This window comes from Mesitornis unicolor, unplaced genomic scaffold, assembly GCF_000695765.1.
Source record: "Mesitornis unicolor isolate BGI_N332 unplaced genomic scaffold, ASM69576v1 scaffold47712, whole genome shotgun sequence".
Classification (NCBI taxonomy): Eukaryota; Metazoa; Chordata; class Aves; order Mesitornithiformes; family Mesitornithidae; genus Mesitornis; species Mesitornis unicolor.
In genome coordinates, this window is record NW_010169465.1 from 2,196 (window position 1) to 27,000 (window position 24,805).

Below are 24,805 nucleotides of genomic sequence, written 5' to 3' on the forward strand. Positions count from 1 at the left end.
ATAATTTAATGACAATACTGACTCAGAGATATTTTGGATACAACGAATAAGAAAACGTTTATTAACAACAGCTCCTCCAGAATGATCCCCCCAGCTGCTCTTTATAAAACATCAAGCTTCTATTTCCAGCTTCTCACCTCCATCCCTTATGTGGGTTAAGAAACTCTCAAAACCACCAGTGCTTTGAAAGAAAATTGTGGTAAGTCTTCCAAACAACATTATTCTGTTTTAGTTACAAGAAACTGTCCACACCTAACAAAAGTAATCTTACCAAGAGCATACCTTGTAATCAGTGGAAATTAAAGAGAGATTTTCACAAAGAGAATTTCTCATGCATCTAAAAACATACAGAAGGAGCACAGCGTTGTCCAGACCTAGCTACAGAGCACAGCACAGGAAATTTTTTTTGCACATTTGTCTCTGGAAACAGGTAAACAAAAATTTTATTTCCTACATGAAAAATACATCAAATGAGTTGCTTACTCTCAAACACAGAAATTCTTTCAACTACTAAGAAACAGTAACTTATAGCTGAGGAAAAGCAAAAATATGGATAGGATCTATGGAGTGGCTGGCTCTGCAAAACCGCATTGTCTCTGTTGTACCTAACTTTATAATTTGGAACCTTTTCTTACCTTTCCAGGCTCATTTTAATTCCACAGTGGAGTTCTGTCCTATTTAGCACATGGAATTTCTGTCACCAAAGCAGTACTGAGAATGCTGCTGAATAAACCTTTCTCACATTTTGATACACCCCAAAATGACCAGACTTGGATGGTATTTCAAGTGGACCCAGACAATAGAAAAATGTGAAATACAGGATTGACAGTAAAGTTGTTAAAATTGCCTACTGGTTTATCGTGGTGAGAGGGAGAAACACTGTATTGACACAAACACCAGATGCACCAGTTGTAACAAAACTTCTGAGCTATGCTGTAGGGAGCTTGCTTTGCTTGTTAATATAAAAAACATGGCTGAGATTGCATCCTATCAGCTGACGATGATACTGAGGAGATGGAGCCAAAACATTGCATAAATTTTACACAGTTCCAAGTTAAGCTAGAAGGTCAATGATTAACCTTTGTCTGAAAAATAAAGCAACATTTGGATTTTTTTTCTGGGGATAATCTAAGTGAAAATTCAAGGTTGCTTATAATGGGGAAAATAATGCTGTCTTGAGAACATCCCAAGCTTTGAAGCCATACAGATTACTATGACAATTTTGTCCTTCTGTGTCTCTCAAACACAGTATTAGCCACATCTGGTACCACTTACAGAAGTGTGGGATTTAGCTGAAGTTCAGATAGCCTGTCTAATTCCAAGGGAGATTAAGCTATAAAGGATCTTACAAAAAGTAATTAGCAAAAATGACTTAGTTTCTCACTGCCAGTTTTAGTTTGTTGAAACTTTCCAAAATTGCTCTTGCCACTAATGCTTCAGTGGCTGGAAGAATATCAGTTTAGATACCTCATCTGAAACCTGACCAGTGTCTTTCAGCTACTGGATTTCACCAGGTGGAGAGCCTTACAAGTGGTGGAAGACAAAGTCTGTCTGAACTAGTGCCATCTGTTCCTCAAGAGAAATTTTGAGGTAAGGAGCCTTTAAAGAAGTGCCATTTGATTGTTAATATTGAATCTACCATTTTTTAAGAAGAAATGCAGGTGAGATCCCTACAGAAGAACAATAGCCTGTGAAAACACAAGAGCCTCTATCCTTGGATTTTTCTGTTTAGGTGGCACAGGAGGAAGGCAGTGATCTTGGTGGTCATCAGATTCAATCCTCTCTCTTCCAGTAGCAACAACCAGACTGACTGGATGAGCACTGGTATCAAAAAGGGTCAGGACCTGACCCTGAAGAGGGTCAGAAATCTAACAACTGTTGGTCAGATAAATGACATCTGTTTAATGGCATGAACCTCAACACTAGAGTGGCACTCCCCCAAAAAAGCCCAAAACACCAACACCCCTCCAAAATCCTCCACAACCTTCCAGCACTAGGATCATGACAGCTTTCATGATTCAGAGGCGCAAAGGACACCTTCAATAATGCTGCCCTAAAGGTGGGAAAGATTCTTAAAACATTGAGGGCTTGTGCCATCATCTTGATATCACTTATGATGGAACAGCCTTAAAAGACCCATGAACTTCTACATCCAAGGGAGCAAAAATTTTCAGGACAAAAAGCTCTAAAGGGTATGGAAAGCAGGTACAAAAGAACTGTATTACTGGCATGTTTGTGAAGGTTGGTACTGGAGATCTAAACTAACACTGCAGAAGTGGGGAGCTCAGGCAAGTATCAACTTTTGCCATGAGAGTTTTCAGATACAAAATGTTTCGTTTTCTTCATGAGTAGGTTAAGTATAACTCAAGCCATTCATGCTCCGAATCTGATTCAGGATTTGCAGGTGGAAAAAAGAATTCCTGAAGAACCAGGAATGCAAGAACCAGCTTGCTAGAAGCCTCCATCTCATCATCCAGTTGGCAGAAACTCAAAAATGGGCAAAACCACTTCCCTCTAAGAGCACAATCAAGGGAGAGAGTAAGTTTTCCTTTTCAGTGGAAGTATGCATGTATATACAGATGTGAAGCCATATACAAGTTATCATCAAGACACAGCTACACCTTCAGCTGTGAGCAACTTGTGTAGACTCTCAGTTCTGTGAAGGAAGGTATCCCAAGTCAGGCATGTCTCAAGTGATTTTGAAGTTACTTTACTCTTAGTGCTTTTTACTGGGTTTTTGGAGTAAGGAAATTAAGCTCTAAGGGGCACACAGATGGGACAATATCCTCAGAAGATACTGCAAGGAAGACAAAAGGAAACATGTAGTACTTCTACAGACTATGAAGCAATGTGGAAAAAGTCTCACTCAAGAACAGTAGATACACTCAGTCAAGGCTGAGTGTACATACACCTGCTGGGAGAAAAGTAACAGTTAGTGCCAGATACTTCGTACAAAAGGAGAATGTAGGTTCTGAGGCTGCAGCTTCCTCGTTATCTAAAGATGCCATTACAAAACATCTGTGCAAGTCAGTGTGACAGTCTATACAGTTAGGAAAAAATCACTCATTCTGTGCTACTATCTACATTATCATCAATAGAAATATTTAAAAAAAACCAACTTGAGTTTGAAGCCTAGCTGTAGATCAGTAAGGCACAGTCTGAACACAGTGGGAACTGCCTTTACTAATTTGTATTATTTTCAATGATGACTGCTTTAACCATTAAAACCCAAAAATCCTTACTGTTTAATGACTACTGAAACAGCCAGACCTTCCCAGCCCATTTCATATTCTCCTGAACCCATTTTAGAGCAGATGTAAGCTCCAAGCTGTAAACTTCTTCCATATTAACATTCATTGTCATATGCTTCAGAAAAAGCTTTGGATCAGACAGACGAGCAGCCAGGATCAGTCTCTCCACTGCCACTTGATAGTCACTTTTACTCTGAGCTGTCTGATCTTCACATCTGTAAGTGAATTTTCAGAAATACAAAATTAGGTACCGTAGAGGCCCTATGTCACTTGCCTGACACTTTATACTAGCAACAAGATTACAAAAACATTACAATAATGCCTCGTGTTCACTTCATTTATAATTGATTATGTTAATTTCCTAAAAATTTTAGTAAATCATTCTGAAGAATTAAAAAGTTACAAAAAGTACATTTTTAACATATTATTTAATGGCAGTGCAAAGTAAGTCTGCAATGTACACAGCATGTTTCATGAAGGAATGTTTGACTCCAGGCTGGAAAATTCAGTAAAGGAAAGTAAACCGTTTTATGAACTGGATACAGCAAGAATTCATGTACATGCTTGAATCCAAAAGGATTACTCATTTTTGGCATGTAATCACTTTTGGAATACGGATGCGCCTCAATGTCATGGCCATGTTTTCGCAAGAGCAGAACTTACTCTTTAAGCAAACAAGCAGAGGTACAATAGCACACACATGAAAACAAAAGATAAAAACTGTATGATTTATCAAAAGAACAAATTTAAGAGATGTATTCCTTGAGGGAAGACAGAGCATTTGAGACGCCTCTGTTCATCCTTCTTAACAAATGTAGCTTTTCTATGCAGTTTCATACTTTGATGCTGAGACAGTCAATCTTAGAGAAAATGGGGTCTTGAAAAATAATTTATAGGTAAAATCTAGTGACAGTGGTTGGTGGTTTATGGACAAAAGGAAAAAGCAACGTAACACATTTTTAACTGAAGGTAGTAAGTCTTACAGAAAGGGAAAAAACATCTAACAAATTTAATATTGAGATATCCCCTATAAAAAGAATCAAATAAAATGGCTTCATTCACTTTCTAAAAAACAGCCAAGAAATTGTTAGAGTTGCTTTTTGAAAGAAGTAACATTTTGACTGCGCCCTTCTACTCCACTGCTTCATCTATATAGCAAGACATCAAGCTACCCTGGTTTTGAAAATACAGTACACTCTTAGTGGGGTAGACACATTCAGTTAGGGAACACAGGTCAGTATCACTCTGGAACAATTACTTTTCTGCTACACAGTTGTAAAGAAAATACTAATAATAAAACCCCCAAACACTTACTGTTCTATAATCGGTTTAGAAACAAGGACTAAAAACAAGTTTAAAGCTAAGCATTACCTTTCCTAGCCAACGAAAAATAAGATCTCTCGTTAATTACATGATACAAACAAACTGGTACCTTTGAGACAACAAACCTTTTCAGTATTATTTGAAGACTCTGACTAGTACCCATTGGACTTCGAATATCACTGGCATTTGAAACAAGAAATATTTCGATGGCCAACAGCATCTCAACCTCAGACAGGTAAGATGGAATCATCAAACGTTTGTGATGTAAATTTCCCTGCAGTGGTGGGTAGCAACCCAATGATAAAGCACCTGAGAGTAAATGCAGAAAAGTAAGGAATTAGGATTGCCAATACTGAACGTAGATCTGTTTTCTTCAATACGTGGCTAGGAATGTGGAAGAAAAAAAACGCCAAACTCTTAATGGATTTTACTATTTTACCTGTGAAATGGCCTGATTTGAGAACATGGCAAACAGTATTCCCTCATAATAGTCACTGCTGTAAAATGTTATTTTTATCAATGAATATTATCAGCGATGATTAAAAAGCTCTGTCAGAAATCCAGGGACTCCAAATGCATAACATCACAACTACAATTTACAACAGGTTAGACAGAAGCTCTATTAACTATAATCACGGTGAGAAGACATTTGAACAGCATCCTCCCCTCTGCTCCCCTGTCTTATGCCAAGTGATCCCAGAGACCCCACCTTTATAGCATTTCAGGAAAAAAAAAAAGGCAAGGAAAACCAATCACTTCAATGTTAACAAAGCCAAGTATCCATCCCAAGAGGGATGGACTCCTTAAGGAGCTTGCTAGCAGTCACAATTCTCAGATGACTCAAACAGTAAATAATGTGACAATATGAAGAGATGGCTCTTGGTGGACCCTATCAGGGTGGCACACCCAGTATTATCTTATCTTAGCTCAGAACTGGGGAGTTGAAAACAATCACAGACTGTTAGCTTTTAGTTGAAAGGTACTTCCTTTTACTTAGGATAAACGTAGCCAGACCTCTCAAGTCTTAAATATTAATAATTTTCCCACCACAGCTCTGAGCACAAGTATAAGGAAATCTAATTTGCCTAGATGAAAAAGTGAAAATGATGCACTTTTTAACCACTTCAGGGTTCACATTTTTGAAATTCTGAAACGGAACGTAAAAAACCCCCAATTTTATCAGAATTACATTTATTTCATGCCTGGTAGTATGCATGGATTCATATTTTCAACTGTCACTACTTCCCAATTTTGGTTACAAATAAATACCTGACAGTGACACAGAAAGTACCGTTTTCTTCTTACAAAGTATACTCTTGCCAATTTCTTCCCAACACACTGAGCCGTTATGAGCACGTTATCAAAAGAACGCAAGGGAAGGATATTGTTTAAGAAGCAACTTACTCTTGTAATAGGTCCTAGCTTTTGACCATAAAGAACTTCTTCCCAAAGCTGTGATTAATCCTCTAAGTAAAGAAAAATCAATAGCCATGTTTTTTGAAAGCATGAAGTCTACTGCAGAAGATGAGACCCCAAGGTTCTTGCTCTCAAAACAGGCATTTATCAGCATGTTAAAAAGGCAGCTGTACTGAGAAACATCTACAGTATCTGAAATGAAATGAAGAATATTAACTACTGAATTAAGTCAAATGCAAATGTAATCGAAGAACTGCTTCTCAATCAGTACCTAAATCAGGACTCTTGCTTCTATCAGCAAAATGGAACAAGGTTGAGATAACTTAGGATAATGCTTTATTGATCAAAAGCCTTTTCATACAGTTAGTTCATTTACGTTGTGAAAGAGAAGTGTTAAGGTCCAAATAGTCATTTTCTGCCAAAACCAACAGGATCAGATAAAAATATATTCACTTGCCCAACCCTATAAATACAATCTTCACCTGATGTCTCAGACTTAAAATCTGCACCAATAAAAATCACCTTGGTGCTCCATGTTCTGCTTCTACTCTTACTGTGAACAGTCCTCTTCCATGCAACTGTCCCCCTCTTGGCAGGACTGAGCAGCATTGTATCCACCTCATGCCTCAAGGCACTGGATCCTTTTTGGATTCTCCAAGTGGATGGTCTTCCAGCTAAGCTCTCCTAACACAGGACTGAGACCTACACACAGGAATCACTTGAAGTTTCCTCAGTGGAGCCTAAGTAACTATACAGCTCATTTTGAAGTATGCTTTCAAAATCTGTCAGACAAATTGAGCCCAAAAGAGCACTCAGTTCTTCACATGGTATGTAAAGAAGCCTAGGTTAGCTAGCTCAGTTATTGAAAAAAACAATGCATTAATCTGAAGTTCAGATAAAACGAATTGCCCCAATGATATCCCTAATTAATCTTATTGTATAGACCATTTATGATCCTTAAAAATTTTGTGAGTCTTTCCTGTTGCCCTGTGTAACTGAGCCAATTGGAAAAAGAGGACAGATATGTAAATTGTGTGTGTGTATGTGTACATGCATGTGTGTGTGCTGCAAGTGCTGCAGAGTACAATGCACATTTTAATTGACATTGCGCTCTTTGGGAAAAAAAAAGGCTTGTCTAAAACTTAGTTTTTCAACAAATATTAGCTGGAAAACAAAAAGAGTAAGTACTGAATCATCTGTTACATTTTTAGCTCTTAACACAGTACCTTTTTCTTTACTTACCGGAATTATTTTGAAAACCTGGTAAGTTCTGCAGAACTTCAAATGCCTCCCTGTATAAACTCTTCGTCAAGTATTTTTGCACTAGTGTACTTAACAGATTGTGTCGGCTGAGGATGTCCACTTTATCACAGGGCCACAATGGTTCACTTGTGGTCCACTCTGATTCTGTGGCAATCAACAGTGCAATGTTATTTCTATGAACTGAAACTGCTGGACACTGAGACTTTTTTCTAGAAGACAAGCTTACCTCTCAGTACCCATATAGCTCCATCCAAACTTCCAGTTTTAAGAAAGATTTCTGCAGCTTTATTAACAATTTGACATCTTGATGCTGACCCCTCTGCACCTATAAGTCCTTTCAAGACTGTAAAATGTATCTGTAGCTCATGCAATTTATCCAAAACCTTCCTTCCCTAGCATAAGAGGGAAAAAGGGAAAGAGGGAGGGTCAGAGAAGGTGTTGGTATCTGTGAAAACAGATTATATTTACACAAAATACAGCACATTTAATTCGGTGATACAGACTTATAGGCATCAGTTTAGCTATTCAAACTGAGTCAGAAAAAAAAAAGTATAGCAAAATTTCTAACGAAGAGTAAGGTTTTTTTGACTGGCTAAGCAAAAAACCCCCACCAACCCATTGTTGAACAGTACCCAGCACAGTATTCCCCTTACCATTATTTCTACTATATAATGTTCCTATACAGTATTTTTAATATACTTTGTAATTAATTTGTATTTGTTTACTTTCTTTTTTAAATATTTTTACTCTTTTGATTCCATTCAGCACACAACCTGTAAAATTCTAAAAAAGTTGTACAGAGAGTTTTCATTTTGCAGCAGAGGCATAATTGTTTATCTGAAACAATTACTCCAGCATAAGTCAACGAAAACATAGTTGTACCCAGCAGGATGATAAGCTGCAAAAAGTTGGGCCTATCTGGCCAAAGGTGTAAGAGTCAACAAATTTATCGTCATATTCCAGGTTGGTATGTGAACTGGTTTCCTACAGAAGCTCCTCTTAACTTTTTGGCTGGCCTTTTCAGTCAAAGATGGAAGAAAGATAGCAGTCTTGAAGATAATTGTGATCTGACCAATCGAAAAAAGCTGATTACTGAGTCAAGGCAGGATATCAAATTAAGTCCCCAGCAAGGCAAGGACAGGCAGGATTCAGCAGCTGTCCTGTCTGGCTGCACCTTGCTGGTCAAACATCACAAATAAAACTCCGAACTAGACATGTTTAGTCTTGCTTAGTCAGTGCATCAGTTAAGAGGTACTAAGATGGTGGGGAGGCAGGTGGCACATCCAGCCATTCAACTCGAGACACACAGTTTAACATCTAGAAAAGGAACGATATGTTCCTTTTCTTCCAGTCAGATTCCTATAGTCTAGTATACCTTTACCCACTGTAGTACTTTGTGATACGAATACATTACACTTATCCCAATCCTTCCAATGATAATTCTGTCTGCTTCATTATGTTGTGAATTCTTCATTACTGCAAAGAACAAAAAAACAGTTTTATTTTTAATTTTACATTTCAATGCAGTTTTAAAGAAATTACACACTTGAAAAACACAGTCATTGTGAAAATATTAAATATACTTTCTGAAATATTTGCCATTAAAATTAGTAACTTCCTAAGTCTTAACACCAGAAGTGGCGTAAATAACTAAAGTTTGTTCAGATACTATTTCATGGCAGCCTAATTTATCCGTAAGATGCTTGGACATGTAATGGGAAAATTTAGTAACATCATTTCTTGTAAAGTAAGCTTTGTATTTTCTGGCACCATGGAGAAATGTTGGCAGTTACAGAATGGAGTAATTACAAGGTTTTCCAACCATATTATACAATCACTTTGGAAGCACTGTTGGTATTCTAGAGCAGGGGTCACTCAAGTGGGGTGTGAGCACAACAAACTACTCAGCTGTGGGAAGAAAATACTTTTTGTCCCATTAAAAATAACAATAAATAAAATATTCCTTAAAGTAGTGTTTATTTCATCTTTATATCATCTTTCGAATTTCTATTTTTGTGTATGTTTCATAATGTACTTAATATGTTAGTGCAGTGGTACAAGTGATAGATAGACAGACAGACAGACAGACAGATAGAGGGTGAGTGCTGAAATTTTTTTACTGACAGAGATGCCTATCAGTTTGCACACCACTTCTCCAGGGAAGACAGACTAAATTCTGAGTCCCACTAAAATCTCCTGTCTGTGTCACAACTGGAAGCTGTGATAGCTGTTTTATAATATGGAAGTCTGTGGTCAGAAAGGTCAGGCCATGTATCTGGAATAAATACTCCTCATTTTTTAGTAGTTAATACAGACTGAAAATGATCTGAGTTATCCATTATAAAATGCTTTAATATCCCACTGACACTTCACCGAGCCTCAGTTTTCTGCAAACTTACTAGGAAGTATGATACAGATACATAAATGAAGAGGCGTAGGAAGAAGAGGGGTAAGAAAACCCACCAGAACTATTAAAAAACTAGGAATTTTGTGGACCCAGCCTTTGCAGAAATTCTTGGTTCTTTAGAGCATGAAATAGTTCTGAAAACCCAAATTACTAAAACAAAAAAGTATGTATTATATATATGATGTAATCCTGTTCAATATGTTTTGAAATATACAAATATATATAGCTGTATTTACATTCTAAAGTTTATGTTATTTAGAGTGTGAAAATTCACATGATAATACTTAAATATGTTTGCCTTTGTCCTGAGAATAGGACATTCTTATTGAAAGATCACCAATTTCAGCTTCTCTTCTTGATTTCACAAAGCTCAAATGTTCTTTCAGAACTTTCTTTGACTGTAAGTGTAAGCACTGTGGATTTTACTTCGACTAGAAAATGGTTTCTATTGAGCAATTTGGCTGATTGTATTTGCATCTCAAGTAATTCTGAATATTGTAACATAAAAATAACTACTGTTCAGAAAATAGTATATGAATTTGTTTTTTACCTCTTTTAAAAACTCTACAAAGAATAGAGATGAACAAAAAGCATTTATTGCATCTTAATTTTACCTGCATCAGCAAAATCACAAAAAGGAACTCCTGGTCTGTCTGTCTCCGAGTCTCTGGTTAATATTTCAGCAATACATAAAGACAGTTTCTGAAGATCATAAAAATGTTCACATCCAGTTCTCGCATTCACATACAAAGCTCCCAGCTTGGTCCAATCACTTTTTTCCTTGCAATGCTGCAAAAAGGCAAGGGGTAAATATAAGCAAACCTGCTTCCAGAACACCAGAAAATATACTGAAATTCAAGAGATACACTTGGGATGGACTTAAAGCAGAAAAAAGATGCAGGTGAAACGCTGCTGCCAAGAACCTCTCCGTTCAATATGGCACAGTTACATTTTGCCTAACTTGCATGGACTGCTAATCACTGTCGTCCCTCAAGAAATTAAAATCCTTTTTCCATTTGTCATGACCCCAATTGGTAAAGCTCATAACTTATTCATACTATTTAAGAGCTGGCATTCATCCAGTATTTTACTATCTTTTTTTTCTGCACGATGCATACCAAATTCACGGTTATTTTCTATACGAATTAGGCTTTTGCTTGCCAGATCACTTGATGACTTTGGTATTAAAGGGGTAAAAAATCAGTCAGTGTTCTTCCCTTCTTAAATTTTGGTCTCAGGACCTGTGCAGTAAGCGCAATATGTAAACTATATTATAATTGTGCATAATAAGCAATTTGTCCTTGAATATGAAAGATGCAAGTGTAAAATTGAAGATTTTTTAATAATATTTTCTTAGTCTTTAAAATACCCACTTAGTGATGCCAATTACAGCCTTTTACAATTGTGCCAGTAGTTCTATCTGCCAAAAAATTTATTAAATAATTTTGGTGAGGAATGATGTACAAATAACAACTATAATCACAACAAATGTAAGGCACTGGAAATAATTGCTTAAAATTATAAAATATTTGAATTAAGATACAAAGCAAGATAAAAACTCCAGGTATGTAAATTAAAATATCGACATCACAGAATAGCCAGTTTCCCCTTGCATGTTAATCTTTCCCAAATACGGCTTTGCATAAAAATATTTTATTGTAATCTCAATATACTTAATAAAAAAGCCTACTGATTTTAAATGATGTAGAAATTGCTATTTCTTATAGGTTTAAAAGAAGTCACGGTTTAAGTATTCCAAAAGGTCTGAAGAATGCATATACTGTACCTGAATTTCAGCCACTGCCAAGTTAAAGTCAAAAAGCCAGTTCTTTTCAAAATGTCTTTCCTGAAATCTTCTGTAAGAAAACAAATATTAATACTTATTTTTAACACATCCTACTGAACTAAATTATGCACTATCAGAAGGTGATCAACAAATTATCATATAGGAACTAAAAACTGATGTGATTTTTGATCCTATTTACTCCACAGTATATGAACTGGACATGGAAAACAGACATTTACAATCATGGCAAGGGATGTCAGCACACATATTAAGCAAATAATTGAGGAGAACTATTTTCACAGAAAATATTCCCTTGTCTCAGAAGAAATGTAACTGAAAAGGTATGAATAAGACTTGCAATCAATTAAGTAAATGCAGAACTCTATTGTATGTATTCCTGACATAAAGGTAACAGAAAAGTTAATTCCATGAAAGAAAGTGCTATTCAGCTTGAAATATCTAGGTGCATAATACTCGATTCTGATGTTGAAACAATGAATACATCTACCCAGTGTGGTGCTATCATGTAGAGCTACAGAACCTACACATGAATGAGCTATTGCATGGAGTTCAAGTAGCAGAGCTGCTCAGTCTTCACACAGACTGTTTTTCAGTTTGTGCTGAAACACATATGTACTGAGGCAACCTAGAAAGAGTCTTTCCTTTGTCAATCAGATTCCTGTTCAAAGGAGTGCTAAAAATTACCTCCAGCATGTGTGGTAAGTTGTACTGGTAAAACACTGAGATCTGTGGCTGAAAGGTACTCTATGGGAAAAGTATGAAAAGCAGCAAATCATTTCTACAGTGCTTTCACTTGAAACAGTGATGGCTTGTTTTCACATGGTAGATGCTGCATATGTGGTTTCCTCTAAGAATCAAAGGTTGCTTTATGAATCACAAATTTAGTTTCTCAACTTGTGTGTGCATGTATGATGCTGATGATACAGGAAAAAAAGGATCACAATCCACAAGTGAAGAGGAGATATGAACAGTTTTGGAACTGATTTGGGCTGTGATTTCACCTTTTGCCCAGGATAATCCAGCAGTACTTAAAAAAATGACCCTCCTCCCTGGTTGTGTTGGCACAAGTGTTTATGCAGTCACACAGTAAATGAGCTAGAAAACTACTTCAGATTATAACTAATCCTCTTACTGCCTAGAAGAGTTGTTTGTTGAATCACAGAATCATAGAATACCAGGTTGGAAGGGACCACAAGGATCGTATAAGTCCAACCTCTCAAGGTAAAAGTCTAGTTTAAATGAGATGAGTCAGCACCCTGCCAAGCTGACTCTTAAAAATGATCAGTGTAGGGGAATTTACCACTTCTCCTGGGAGATTGTTCCAATGTCTGATTGATCTCATGGTAAAGTACGTGAAAGTACTGTTGCTTACGCAGGCCCAAATGATGTATTAAACCATGATGTTTCTAATTTGACTACTGTTATATAAGCTTGTAGCATGGCTGGCAACACATTGTACAGTGATGATCAATACAGAAAACAATAATCATAACTGTGGTCAAAATCTAAGCTCTGCCTTAACAATTCTTGATCTTTGAAGCACAATAGACTGACAGCGCTTTAAAATACAATTAGGCACAATATGACAGTATCCTCATCCAGAACTCTAAATTTGCATTTTCTAATTGCCTTTCAAAAGTTTTTACATAAATGTATAAAAATAGAACCTGAAGAAGGAACTAGACAGATATAATCATAAAATAGCTCCTTAAACACATACCTGGATTTTATGTTCAAAACAGTATTTATTTCCTGACTGGAAACTTGCAATTGGTGAAGGAATTTAATAATACAGTCAAAATGTTCTAACTGAAGGAGCATACCAGCATCAATGAGCTGTAATATCAAACGGGAGGAACAAAAGTAAGCATACAAAAACTTGTGTTCACTTACATATTTCCAGAGGCAAGTGGAAAACAACAGCAGGATAAACATGCCACAGTGAATCTCAGCCAAAAAAAAAGAGAGAAATGGAAACCCGTACCAGAAATTCAGCTAGTTACAATGTAGCCCTTAAAAAACAGTACTGAAATAATATTAAAGTGATATGCTTGACTTTTAAAACAGGCAAGGTATTCAGAAATTCCAACAAGTAGTACAATCAAACTCATACCTTACGAAAGGTACTGATTAATGTAGGCACAGCGTCTCTTATATTCAAAGAAGCCACATGCTCAAAAACTTTCAGAAGAACATCTACAGCAGGCTAATTTAGACAAAAAAGCACGATCAGTTTTGCAGCTCTGTTCAATGAGAAAGCTTAAGAGTTTTTATAACAGGAACTTTTGAATTGCTGTTGTTTTTACCCAAAGATTTGAGTACCAGAGTAAAAACAAACTTACTACTACAAATGGCACAGTACTCAAAAAAACTAAGAAAGTGTGGATCAAAGATTTTAAAAATACTACAAGATCACCTACCAGTGCATTGATTCGTACAGTTACATTCAATATCTTAAATACTTCCCACAACAAACAGTTCTTGAGCAAAGAAATGAGAAGATCATTCAGCACTTGAGAAGAAAAATCCACGCCAGGAGTAACTTCTCTGTAATACTTCACAAATATTTGGACTGAAAAAGCAATTAAATTAATTTCACTCTGGGGTAACTGGATGGATCTGAATCAACTGCTGTCCCTAAAATACGTTGAATTGTAATTGTTTGCATATATGTTAATGTAAAAGAACTAAACTGAAGCTGTTTGGGTGCTGTAACATCACTTCATTTCAAGAGTTCAGTTCCAGAGTTATCGGGTTTGTGATGTTTGGCCAGGGTATTCAAAAGTGCCTTAAAATTTTGGTTCCGTTAAACCTCCCTTCGTTCCCAGTTGCTCATTTCTACTCTCAGGTCTAGTTCCATTCATGCTAAGTTCATTTTCTGTGGAAGTAAGATTTGTAACAACCTCCCAAGATAACTGTGCATCTAAATACCTAGCCTCAATGGGAAACTGAAACATGAAAATACATGGATTGGATGTATTCCTTCAAAATCAGAACTTTTTACTTACTGTTGAAGTGGCACCCATTTCTTTCCTGACAGCCTAGTTAATTTGCTTTAAATAAGCTAAGTATAAGACATACAACAAAAGCTACTACTATAGCATACCTGCACGTTTTAGAAGGCCTGGTTCCTTGGTACTAGTGTATGTCCTAAGTATGTCCATGCAAACCTAGAAAAAAGAGAAAAAAAAATCCATAGTAAAATGTTACCTCAGTTGATGCCAAACAAAAGAATGATCCACAAACATGAGTTCTATAAGGAAATGTGCTTTACATTGTATTTAATGTAAATATTACTTATTCATACTGGGAAATGGTAAGAGAAGGTAATGAGGTCTGTAGGCAAAGGCACTACCAAAAGGACAGCAAATCAAACAGAAAAATAATGTAGATTAAATGTTTGGGAAAGGAGCTGCTGTGACCACGACTGCAAGCATGTGTGTGTATATACTCATAGCAAGCAAAAAACCCCCTGACAATACAGCTACTTCAGAATTTGTATAAATGAGGCAGACTATAAACAAACAGAGAAAGGGAAGCAAAAAGGTGAAAGTGAAAACATGATCAAGAAAAATTACATGAATGCACCAACTAAGAAGTCAAAAAGTAATCTACAAATGAAGCTGGTAATATTGATCATCACAAAGAATCACTCATAAGGACACAGAAGAAAAAACTCAGAGCTAACTTGATTTAATGAACCATTTCACCTCAGCCTCACTTGACCAAAAAAAAATCCACACCCAGTTATTTCATGTTATTTGGTATTGGAACATTCTTGTCTTAACATCTTAAGCTGTCAACTTACACATTAAGTGGATACATACACATTTTGCTCCATCTATACAGACGAAGAAATAAAGACTACTGAGATTAAATCTTAGAATTCCAAGTTAGGAGAAAAATAGCCACCCTTTCAGATAACCTTTGTCACTTCTGGAACATTTACAGTCTTTCTGCACATCAACATAAGTGGGTTATATTTAATACTATTTGGTGAAAGAATTAAAAATGAAGAGACGGAAAATGCACTAAATTAGTTGTCATGTTACCACAGAACTGTATCGGGCTTATTTTTACATGCAACTTCAAAATAAGACAGGATCCACTTAAGGATCATCAAAGCTGAAGATACTGGCTTATGGCCATGACATCTTTCTTTTTTAAAAACCATTCATGAAGTCAAAGAACACAAAACCTGTACATGCAAATATGCTGAATATAAATAAAACTTACTGGTTTTATTTTGCAAGTGTCATAATGTTGCTGAACTATAGTCTAAGACATACCTTTGAGAAAAATCTTGTAGAATCTTTGATCATTAATATATATGCAGTGTCACTTGGCAGTGGGTTAACTAATGTAATCCATATCTACAATCCCAGGTGGCTGAGGGCATTTCTAAAACAAACTTTAGCACATGCTTGCAGCATGTAAATTAGTTTGCCTTCTTTCAGAATCTGTTTTCCTCCTTCTTTGGACTGACTCCCAAAAAAAGCCAAGATTGCATCTGGAGCTCTGACTGTTCCAAGCATTAGTGAAATTGCTTGGAAAATCCAGTTGTAGTAGTATTTAATCATGAGACACGTTGCATTACGTTCATAACGGAAACTAAATGTGTTATTCATTTACAGCTTCTAGGAGGCTTCAGTTGATTCAGTTGCTTCCATTTTAAAAGGTGTAATTGAACCTACAGACCATGTAAAAATGTCAGAATCTCTAGATTTTGAGTTAGCCATAATAGATTTCGAATGAAAGTACATGAAAGAGACAATTTCCATTTTCAAAAGGTAATATAGATCACACTGTTCTGTCACCTATGAGTTGATTCCACAACTCATCTAACATGACAATTTTTTTATTAAAAACAGCCATAACAAAGGGCTGTGTATCTTATACAAGAAGCTGACTGTCCAGCAAAACACAGTTCTACTGCAGTAACACAGAGGTGCTTAAATCAGAAGGACAAGCACCAGAATTTATGAAATCCTTCAGCATCTCCCCATCAGTGTGCACTCTGATGTTTAATAAGGGGGAAAAGCCCATGCTACAGCCCTTCACTCAGGAGTCAAAAGCAGGATCCTTAGATAAGATTCTGTTTATGAACCCTGTGGCATCTTTGAGACACATGCTCCATATTAAATGTGGCTGACACTGACCAACAGGTTCAAAAATTAAAGGTGTTTAGAGACAGTAATAAAAAGACAGAGTAACTTTAGGTCTCATTTCTTTAAGAAGCCAGATTAAAAAAAACCAAAACAAAACGAAACAAAACCCACAACAGAAGCATACACCTAAGGCCCTGAAGTTGCAAGACAACATTAATGAAGGCAGAAATCTTCCTATTTTATATCCTGTTTGTTTCCAGATAAAGGTTCATAGGATCAAGCAAAAAGAAGTCATAAAAAGTAAACATTTCTTTAGTAGATATGAATTTAAAGGGTTAATAAGAAAGCTGCACAAAACAAATAAAATCAAACAGAAAAATACAGTTTGTATAAAGACATGTTTTCAAACCACTTATTTAACCGTGCAATTATTATCTATGCTACAGTCTGAAATATCATTCAAGCCAAACTGAAGTGCCTGTAATTTCAATTTATGCCCACTGTCTCTTGTCCTTTCACTGGGCACCACTGAGAAGAGTACGGCTTCATCTTCTTTACCCATTTTCCCCATGAGACACTGACACACATTGGTAAGATTCCCTCCGTTAAATACTTTGTGTAGCATTTAATACACAATCTTAATAGTTTTGTTTATTTTGCCTAATACAAAAGAGATCTCACTGTTTGAAATTAAAGGCATCTTTAAACAAATAAATAAAGCTGGTAACTTGTAGAACTTGCTGAGCTCAAGAGCATGCTGATTTTCAAAACATATGATGTTTTTATGAATTAAATCACTGCTGAGTTGTGCGATCAGTCACAACTATGAAGACTCTAAAATCCTAGTAAGTTATGCTTTAAAGCATCAAGAAGTTACTTAATGAAAACAAGGGAATGTCCATTACAGGGAAATGTATTTATCTTCAAAAATTCTGGGAATGATCATCATTGAAAACTTAATACCAAGAGCAAGTGAACTACCAGTCTGCATAACAGCTACTAAAGAGATTTATTTTCCCTGTATTTGACTCGATAACTTTGTTGCTGCTTTACCTGCCTCCCATTTATGTACTTTGGTGCCACCATGAGGTGCTTGGCCTATTACCACTTTTAAATGGACAGTTCTAAAAATTAAATAAACACACAAACAAATCCCAACATATACTTCCAGACTACCAAGAAAGTGAGGCTAGGATTGGTGGGCAGAACAGTAAGTCTGCTGGAGTACAGCACCACAAGTAAAATCAAATGGAATGGATTTTAATAGTTTTAGGCAAATAATTTAATTCTTTAATGTGTCTGTATATAATGAAGCACTACAAACCATAATAGTTCATACAAACTAGCTGAAAATTACTGGTATTTACTACAGCCTGTCAAAGATATTTCACAGCTGAGGAAAAAGGAAAATGTCTCATAAAAAATTACGCTCAAATTATCTTAGTATTTTTAAGCTGTCACATAAATTTTCAAAGGGGTTACAAAGCATTAGGAAAAAAAAACCCAGCTATTTTTTGAGACATAAAAAGGAGAAGAGAAAATATTAAGAAAAATAAAACCAAATTACACTGCCGTATTTTAAAAAATCTGAGAGCACATTTAAGATATCAAGGAGGACACCTTTCTCTTTGTCTTTTTAATATTTAGGTCTAACAGGTTCACTACATGTCACTTTTTACACTTTTGATTCTGTAATTCTGTAATGATAAAATCATACTCATACCAATAAGATGGTAGGTAACAAATCTTGTAAGACCTGATGAGGACAACTTTAGGCATTTGTCTTTGTTTAGTTGTTTGCTTCCAAGTGATTTACAGAACCACTTAAGTCTCATTTTCATACAGCCAATTTCAAAATCTTATTACATGACAGCACAATTACCTTGCCTTGCATAGCTCTTGAAATGTTACAGACTCATAATTTTTGTTAAATGGTGTGAAAATGCATCTACTCTGCCTATCACTGCAAAAGTATTTTTGCTTCTAAATATGAGAATTGATGCTCCATATGAGGAGATTACAGCGCCTTTAAACAGACATGCCCCTACTGCAAAAAAAATGCAGAAAGTAATATACTATAGATGGCTTTTGACTTTAAGAATGTGTACAAAGTTTGGGTTTGCTTACAGATGCTTAGGACAGGAATGTATCAGAATCTCCCCATTCTACTACTCTGTATTTCTACAGCCTAATTCTTGCTCTTGTGCTGATGTCTATTCTCTTGAAAAGTCTAAGTTTTGATCCAACAGTCTCTGAAATTTACTTCCTTTCCATATATAAAAGAACAAAGGAGATGTTGTTTTGCATTTAAAAAGTGTTCCTTTCTTCAATAAATCTCTTTACCTTTTCATCCCCTTCTTCAGGAACATGCCAAAACCAACATTTTGCTCTTTCACATCCGCGTAAAGTCATGAAATAAAATCTGCAGTATTTACGGGGCAACTCCATCATCTCGAGGATCTGCTGGATTGAATGAGAAGCCTAAAATAAAATAAAATTAAAACAAGCTGAAAAACCCCAACAAATAGTATTTTTTAAAGCAAACATGCTAACTTTTTCAACCCTTTCAAAATACCTACGAATTCTAAACAAAAGCAAAAAATGTGATCTACAATTAAACCTTTGAAACATCTCTCTATACCGTATTTGTTGCATTTCAAAGCACACCAAGATCAGTCCCTTGTCATGTCGTGTTAGTGCCTAACCCAACAAAAATCTGTCTTGAAGACCACAGACAGAGCGACTGCAAGAACTGCTAAATCAGATGGACAACGAGTAGAGAGGAGGAAGGAAGGTGACAAACTCCTGCATGGCTCTGGACAACAGTCTGAGAATTCCAGGGCACCAATTTCCTTTACCCTTTTTCAGTGCCCAGCATAATGGATAATGCAGTCTGTCTTAAACATGTGAAACCTTGTCTGCTTTTTGGTTCTACAAAAACAAAAAGCATTATTTGATTTTGCTTAAGAAACAGAAATCAACAAAGCTCCGCTGTGAATAGCTGTTCCCTCATCACTGATTTTGTTCTCAGAAATTGTATTTACTCAGTGATACTATATTTAGAGGAGCAGAAACATAAACATACATAGATTTGTCATTTCTGAGTAGATATATAGAGAATTGTCTGAATATCCATTACAAAATTAGTGCCAAAGGATCAGAAAACATTAAGGATTTAACAACTTACAACTGCTTTTTTTTCCATCTTCCATGGCTCAAAATCTCCATAATTTTGCAATTGCAGCCAAGGACTTTTTCCTGAAGATCTGTAATCTAAAAATTAGGATGAGGGCAATAAATGGATCATGTAATAAAACTAAAACCACTCTCATGTATCTTATTTTTCTTTATACCTATAGTTCCTTCAAGACACAGCAATGATTAATGAAAATTTGGTTAATACAGTCTAAAGCCAGTAATTTAAATTACAGTTTTATTCATTATCCTAAAACTGAGACTTTACACAAACTTCAAGGGTAAGCACATTTAAATTAAAAACTTCACTACTTTATCAAACGTTTCTAACTTACAGAAATAAGAAAAGAAATTGAACAAAAATACCCAGAAGTTTTAATTTCAAAAGGAAAAAAATAACCCCATTTTATCAGTAATCTTTGCATTCCAACATCACTAGCCATAAAAAGTTAAACTATTTTTCCAGAATTGAAATAAATATTGCTATTTGACCCTACCAAATAGGATTCTGCTAAAAAACCTAGCCCAACCCAAAACACATCACTAACTTACCATATGAGAGCTTGCATTTTTGCTTCTATGTATGCAAACTAAACAAAGTCCAGCCAATGCCTTTAGGAATTGAAGAAATTCATTAAGATTTTATAGGTAAATAAAACACATGTAAAAATAAATTCTGGACGGTTCACCGATGCAGCATACGATACCGTTTGTCTGTGGTTTCATCACTGTTTCTTCACTGAGGACGTTTACTTTCCGGGCATGGAATGGCAATCCTGATAGCAGTTCACAGTTCACAAGATCTTTGTATGTACAGGCACTGTCGAGTATTAAAAAAAAATAAAATTTGTTTAAGCAAATTATATAGCTTCTCCCATATACTAAATGCCTAAAAAGGGGGATTAAGCGTACCAAAGATGAGAACTTCTTCAATATTTTCCACAACACTTAAAAACTTCCTGTAAATTTAAATAGCTAGCAGTCCTAACAACTTCACTTTCGTTACTCTCATTGCCTGGTCCAATCTGATTATGATCTTAGCTGAGATTATTCTGTCCTAAAGTGTAACCATATGAAATTCAATAAGTAAGTAGAAAAGGCACCCGTGCACCACTTCTACTTTTTTCACGATGCTGACAGGAAGACTGAGATGTTTTCTGTCACCTCTGAGGAAGCATCTACTTTTCAGTAGTCTGCTATGCAGTATCTGCCAGAGAAGTAATCGACAAAGCTTTTGAAAACAGATTTGAAGAGCCAACTGCTTTCTTTCTTAATAACTGACTGTACTCAGCAGAAGATTTAGGTGATTTCACAGAGAACTCCTATTAAAGACTGTTCTGCTTTTAACTACTCCCAAATATGTACGTTCCAGATAATTAAACTACTAAAATGTGCTACAAATACTGCTAGCAAAATGCTTAGTGATTTTTCTTACTTGTAAATAAAGCCACAGAAAAAAAAAATCCCCTTTTATGAGATCTTCCTCCCTTCCCTCCTTGAATTAAGAATCTAGGATCAGTACAAAGGACATTTCAGCCTGCTTGTTGTATGCAGGCAGAAATGGACTTCCTATCCCCTATGAGGGGCACATTCTAGCTATTTAATACTCATCATAGCCAGGAAAATTCAAATCTTTCTTAAATTTCAAGTTGTTTTTAATACAGTTTGAAATAAGAAAAGAGCAGAGAATAATAAATTATATCCAATAAAGTCAAATTCTTCAATATCAGTCTTTATTTTTATTCTGGTCAATGCATTGTATTGGTCACTAGTGGGGAAAAAATTCTGCAGATCTATTTACTCAGAATTTTCAAGCTACTGTGTAAAAATTTTTTTAATGCTCCTCTGTGATGCCAGCCTTAGGTCTGACACAACAAGATTTTCATTGCAGCTTACCTTCAGGATAACACACTCAGCTCTTTCTAATCTAGGCATGAAACTACACACAATTTTGCCAGAAACTGTAAACTATACAGCTCTACAATCAGTTTCTTTTTTTTTAAGTAACGGCATCACTAGAAGCGGAGTTTGGTAAATAAGAACAGTAAGTATGTTTTCTTCTAGATGAAACTTTGCAATGGTAATATTTTTGAGTAAAACTAGAGAAAACAGTCTGACTTCAAATGGAGGAATAAATGCCTATTATCCAACTGCAGTGTGCTGCATTTCAACTAAGGAGGTGAAGCAATGCAGTATCACTTGCACAAATATATTTTATCCTCTGTAATCCACTTATTCTATAGCATAAAGCACTATTTATGCTACTAAGGTAAATTTAAATGGATATGTTACCAAAAGGAGGAGCTTGGAGCTCTCTAGTGGATTAATGAAAAGATGCAATATTCTCCATTTAACGGAGTTCTGCTATGCTTCAAGGCTGTCACAGAAATGTGACTGGTGCTGGGAAACAAGGAATACCCTCTTCTATACCAGCTAAGGTTTCTTGATTACTGTGAAAATGACTCTGAAATATCTGTTCTTTCTCTCCTATTTACTTCAGTATTCCACCAGTTTAGTATAATTTTTCTACAAATTCTTTTCTGCTTCATTTTTGGGCTGCTGTTGAATGGAAGTTTCTTAGTCTGACACTTTAAAGCATATGTACAATAAACACTGTAAGCACAGCTTGAAGCTAGAACAGTAAAACACGTGCTTAACTCTACATGCCATGTTTTTAAGTGCGTTTTTCAACTGCTGTTCAAATATCTGTCAGTCTGAATTTGAATGAGATCTTTCAATTCTTTCCTCAGTTTAGAAAGTCCCAAGAGGCATAAAAGAAAGCTGAAGTTACACTGATTTTTGTTTTTCTTTTAAAGTTCTGCTAAGTGCTATTGTGGCTGGAAATGTATCATATGCTATATGCACACTGAGATGCCAAAGTGAGACACTGGCATAAAGTGGAGATATTTCATCACCAGGCAGGGTACAAAATAACTTCTCTTCTAGTTTCAGGCTATGACTATACTTGTTTCAGTAAAAACATCACATTTCATTTGTACAGTAACTGGGGCACATCACAGGTTACATGAAGGACACAGCATATATACCTTTTCTCAGCTTCATCCTTTTTTTCTTGTTTCACATCAGGCACTCCATCTGCAAATGTGAACTGTGAAGATATTTAAAATGTACTTTCAGATACAGCAAAGCCTGTTATGCTTTAAAGTACAGACTTAAAACTGTTAGTGATCATTGGAAGGTGTGATTTATAGTCTTGACTGTAAAACCTGTAATTTGGACTGTAGGGTTACTCTTACACCATCTTCTTAAATGGAAATACTGCCATTATACTCTGTGATCTTTACAACAATGATTTTAATTGGAAAAAGGGTGGCATGATTGTCTTCACTGTTCTTTGATTCCACTGATAATCCCAGCAATTCTTAGGTCCACTGCCCAATTTTAACTGCACCTGACAGATATGTAGAAGCCCACAAAAGACATTACATCATGTTTAATGAAAATTTAAAGCTGTACTGAGGAGAAATCTAAGGCTCAGCTTTGCACCATGGCGTATAGGTAAAAAAATCCCCAGAGATATGGAGAAAAAAGAGCACTTAACGTATTTGGGGGTGACAATCTGAAAGGACTGATAAAAAAAAAAATCATGGAATCTTGGCTTTGTTTTGTCCATTACTCATGAAGTAATTTGAACTTCACATTATATCACAAATATATGATATCCAAAGAATTAGAGATGGATATGCCCTCATCTGATTTCCAAACTTAATTTTACCAGTTCTCTAAATATTTTTAAGGCTTTCTCCATGGTTAGTTTTTGTCCTTCTCACAACGTTATTTGTTGGAAAAGCATTCAAAAATCCACAAAACCTAAAAATCACTCCAGATGGTAGAATACTTGCAAGAATTGTTCTGCCATTCCACTCCCTCCTCAGGTCCGCACAGCTAGTCTTCCATCCACATACAGGAATAGGTATAGGGCTGTAGCATGTATTGTGTGGCTAAAGTCTGGTTAAGTTTGAGGTTTGCGTGAGATTCATTGTACCTATTTACTGTTGTCCAACACAGCACAGAAAACTAAACATTAGGACATTGATTTGATAAAGCCACAACTCTACAAAGCGTCCCAACTGGAACTGACCTGGCAATACTGCAACAAGTACTACATCCCCCCCAACCTATACTATTTGACAGACCCTTTTACGCTCTCTAAGAGGTCAGGGAACAAAATGATGCTGTTCACTTTGTGAAGCAGATGTTAGCAGCCCCAGTTCCATTTGCTGACAGAAATATTTCTAGTCTACTTTTAAATAATGATTTTGCCAGGGAAACTGGTTGCCTACTGTTTTATTACCTTATCAATTACTTACCAGTTTTCAGCCATGTGAATTACAGAGTTTAATTTATCCAGTTAAAAACATAATCCACTCTTTAAGTGGTAGAAAACAGTAAATGCTATCAGCAGCTATATCTGAGTGGCAGTGAGATGGAAATTCCAATCCATTATCAAAGAAGTAAATAGCATAAAACTTCAGCAAGTCTTAAAAAGACCTAGACTTATTATCTAGAGGGAGGAGGACAGAGAGAGAGTAAAGGTCAGATCAAGTCAGTGAGCATGAAAATGGCTTAGTGTTCCCTCTGAAGTGCCAGGAAGTCAGAATGTGAATGTAATGGCCACAGAATGATCCTCCTCGGATGCACAACGTCTGTGCAGCTCCCCAGCTTTCCAACACCACCTCATCCTTCTGAGACTGTGTGGTGAGAAGCATTTAACTTTTAAAACTAGGTATGTTGTATAAAAATGTCACATATGTGCAGTAGTACTCTTAGGTGTACACTAGAACCGTAATTTTCATACAATTGGTAATATAGAATTACTGTAACAACTGTACAACTGATATAATGGTACCTTGTTTAATTTCAAATTTGAAGAATTATTAAGGACAAGGTCAAAAAAACAAGTTCTGCCAAGCAAAACTTACATTTTCAATAGTACAGTGATCTATGAAACGCAAATATTCTTTTTATTTCAGGAAATTAAAAATTCTATTGATAAAACAGCATTAGAAATTAA

General features: G+C 35.9%; 1 protein-coding gene across 1 annotated transcript in view; it reads right to left on the bottom strand.

Moving 5' to 3' along the window:
• Nucleotides 1-3,252: 3,252 nt before the first annotated feature.
• The window catches only part of TOPAZ1 (testis and ovary specific PAZ domain containing 1), a 33,310-nt gene continuing 11,757 nt past the window's right edge, over nt 3,253-24,805 (bottom strand). Inside the window, exons 5-19 of the mRNA XM_010179346.1 lie at nt 22,818-22,879; nt 20,473-20,590; nt 18,919-19,056; nt 14,574-14,637; nt 13,888-14,039; nt 13,581-13,673; nt 13,188-13,303; nt 11,447-11,513; nt 10,275-10,449; nt 8,629-8,729; nt 7,480-7,645; nt 7,233-7,397; nt 5,979-6,182; nt 4,700-4,883; nt 3,253-3,466 (exon numbers count right to left, since the gene is read on the bottom strand). Of these exons, the coding sequence (XP_010177648.1) occupies nt 3,253-3,466; nt 4,700-4,883; nt 5,979-6,182; nt 7,233-7,397; nt 7,480-7,645; nt 8,629-8,729; nt 10,275-10,449; nt 11,447-11,513; nt 13,188-13,303; nt 13,581-13,673; nt 13,888-14,039; nt 14,574-14,637; nt 18,919-19,056; nt 20,473-20,590; nt 22,818-22,879 (2,019 nt within the window). The remainder of the gene's footprint in view (nt 3,467-4,699; nt 4,884-5,978; nt 6,183-7,232; nt 7,398-7,479; nt 7,646-8,628; nt 8,730-10,274; nt 10,450-11,446; nt 11,514-13,187; nt 13,304-13,580; nt 13,674-13,887; nt 14,040-14,573; nt 14,638-18,918; nt 19,057-20,472; nt 20,591-22,817; nt 22,880-24,805) is intronic.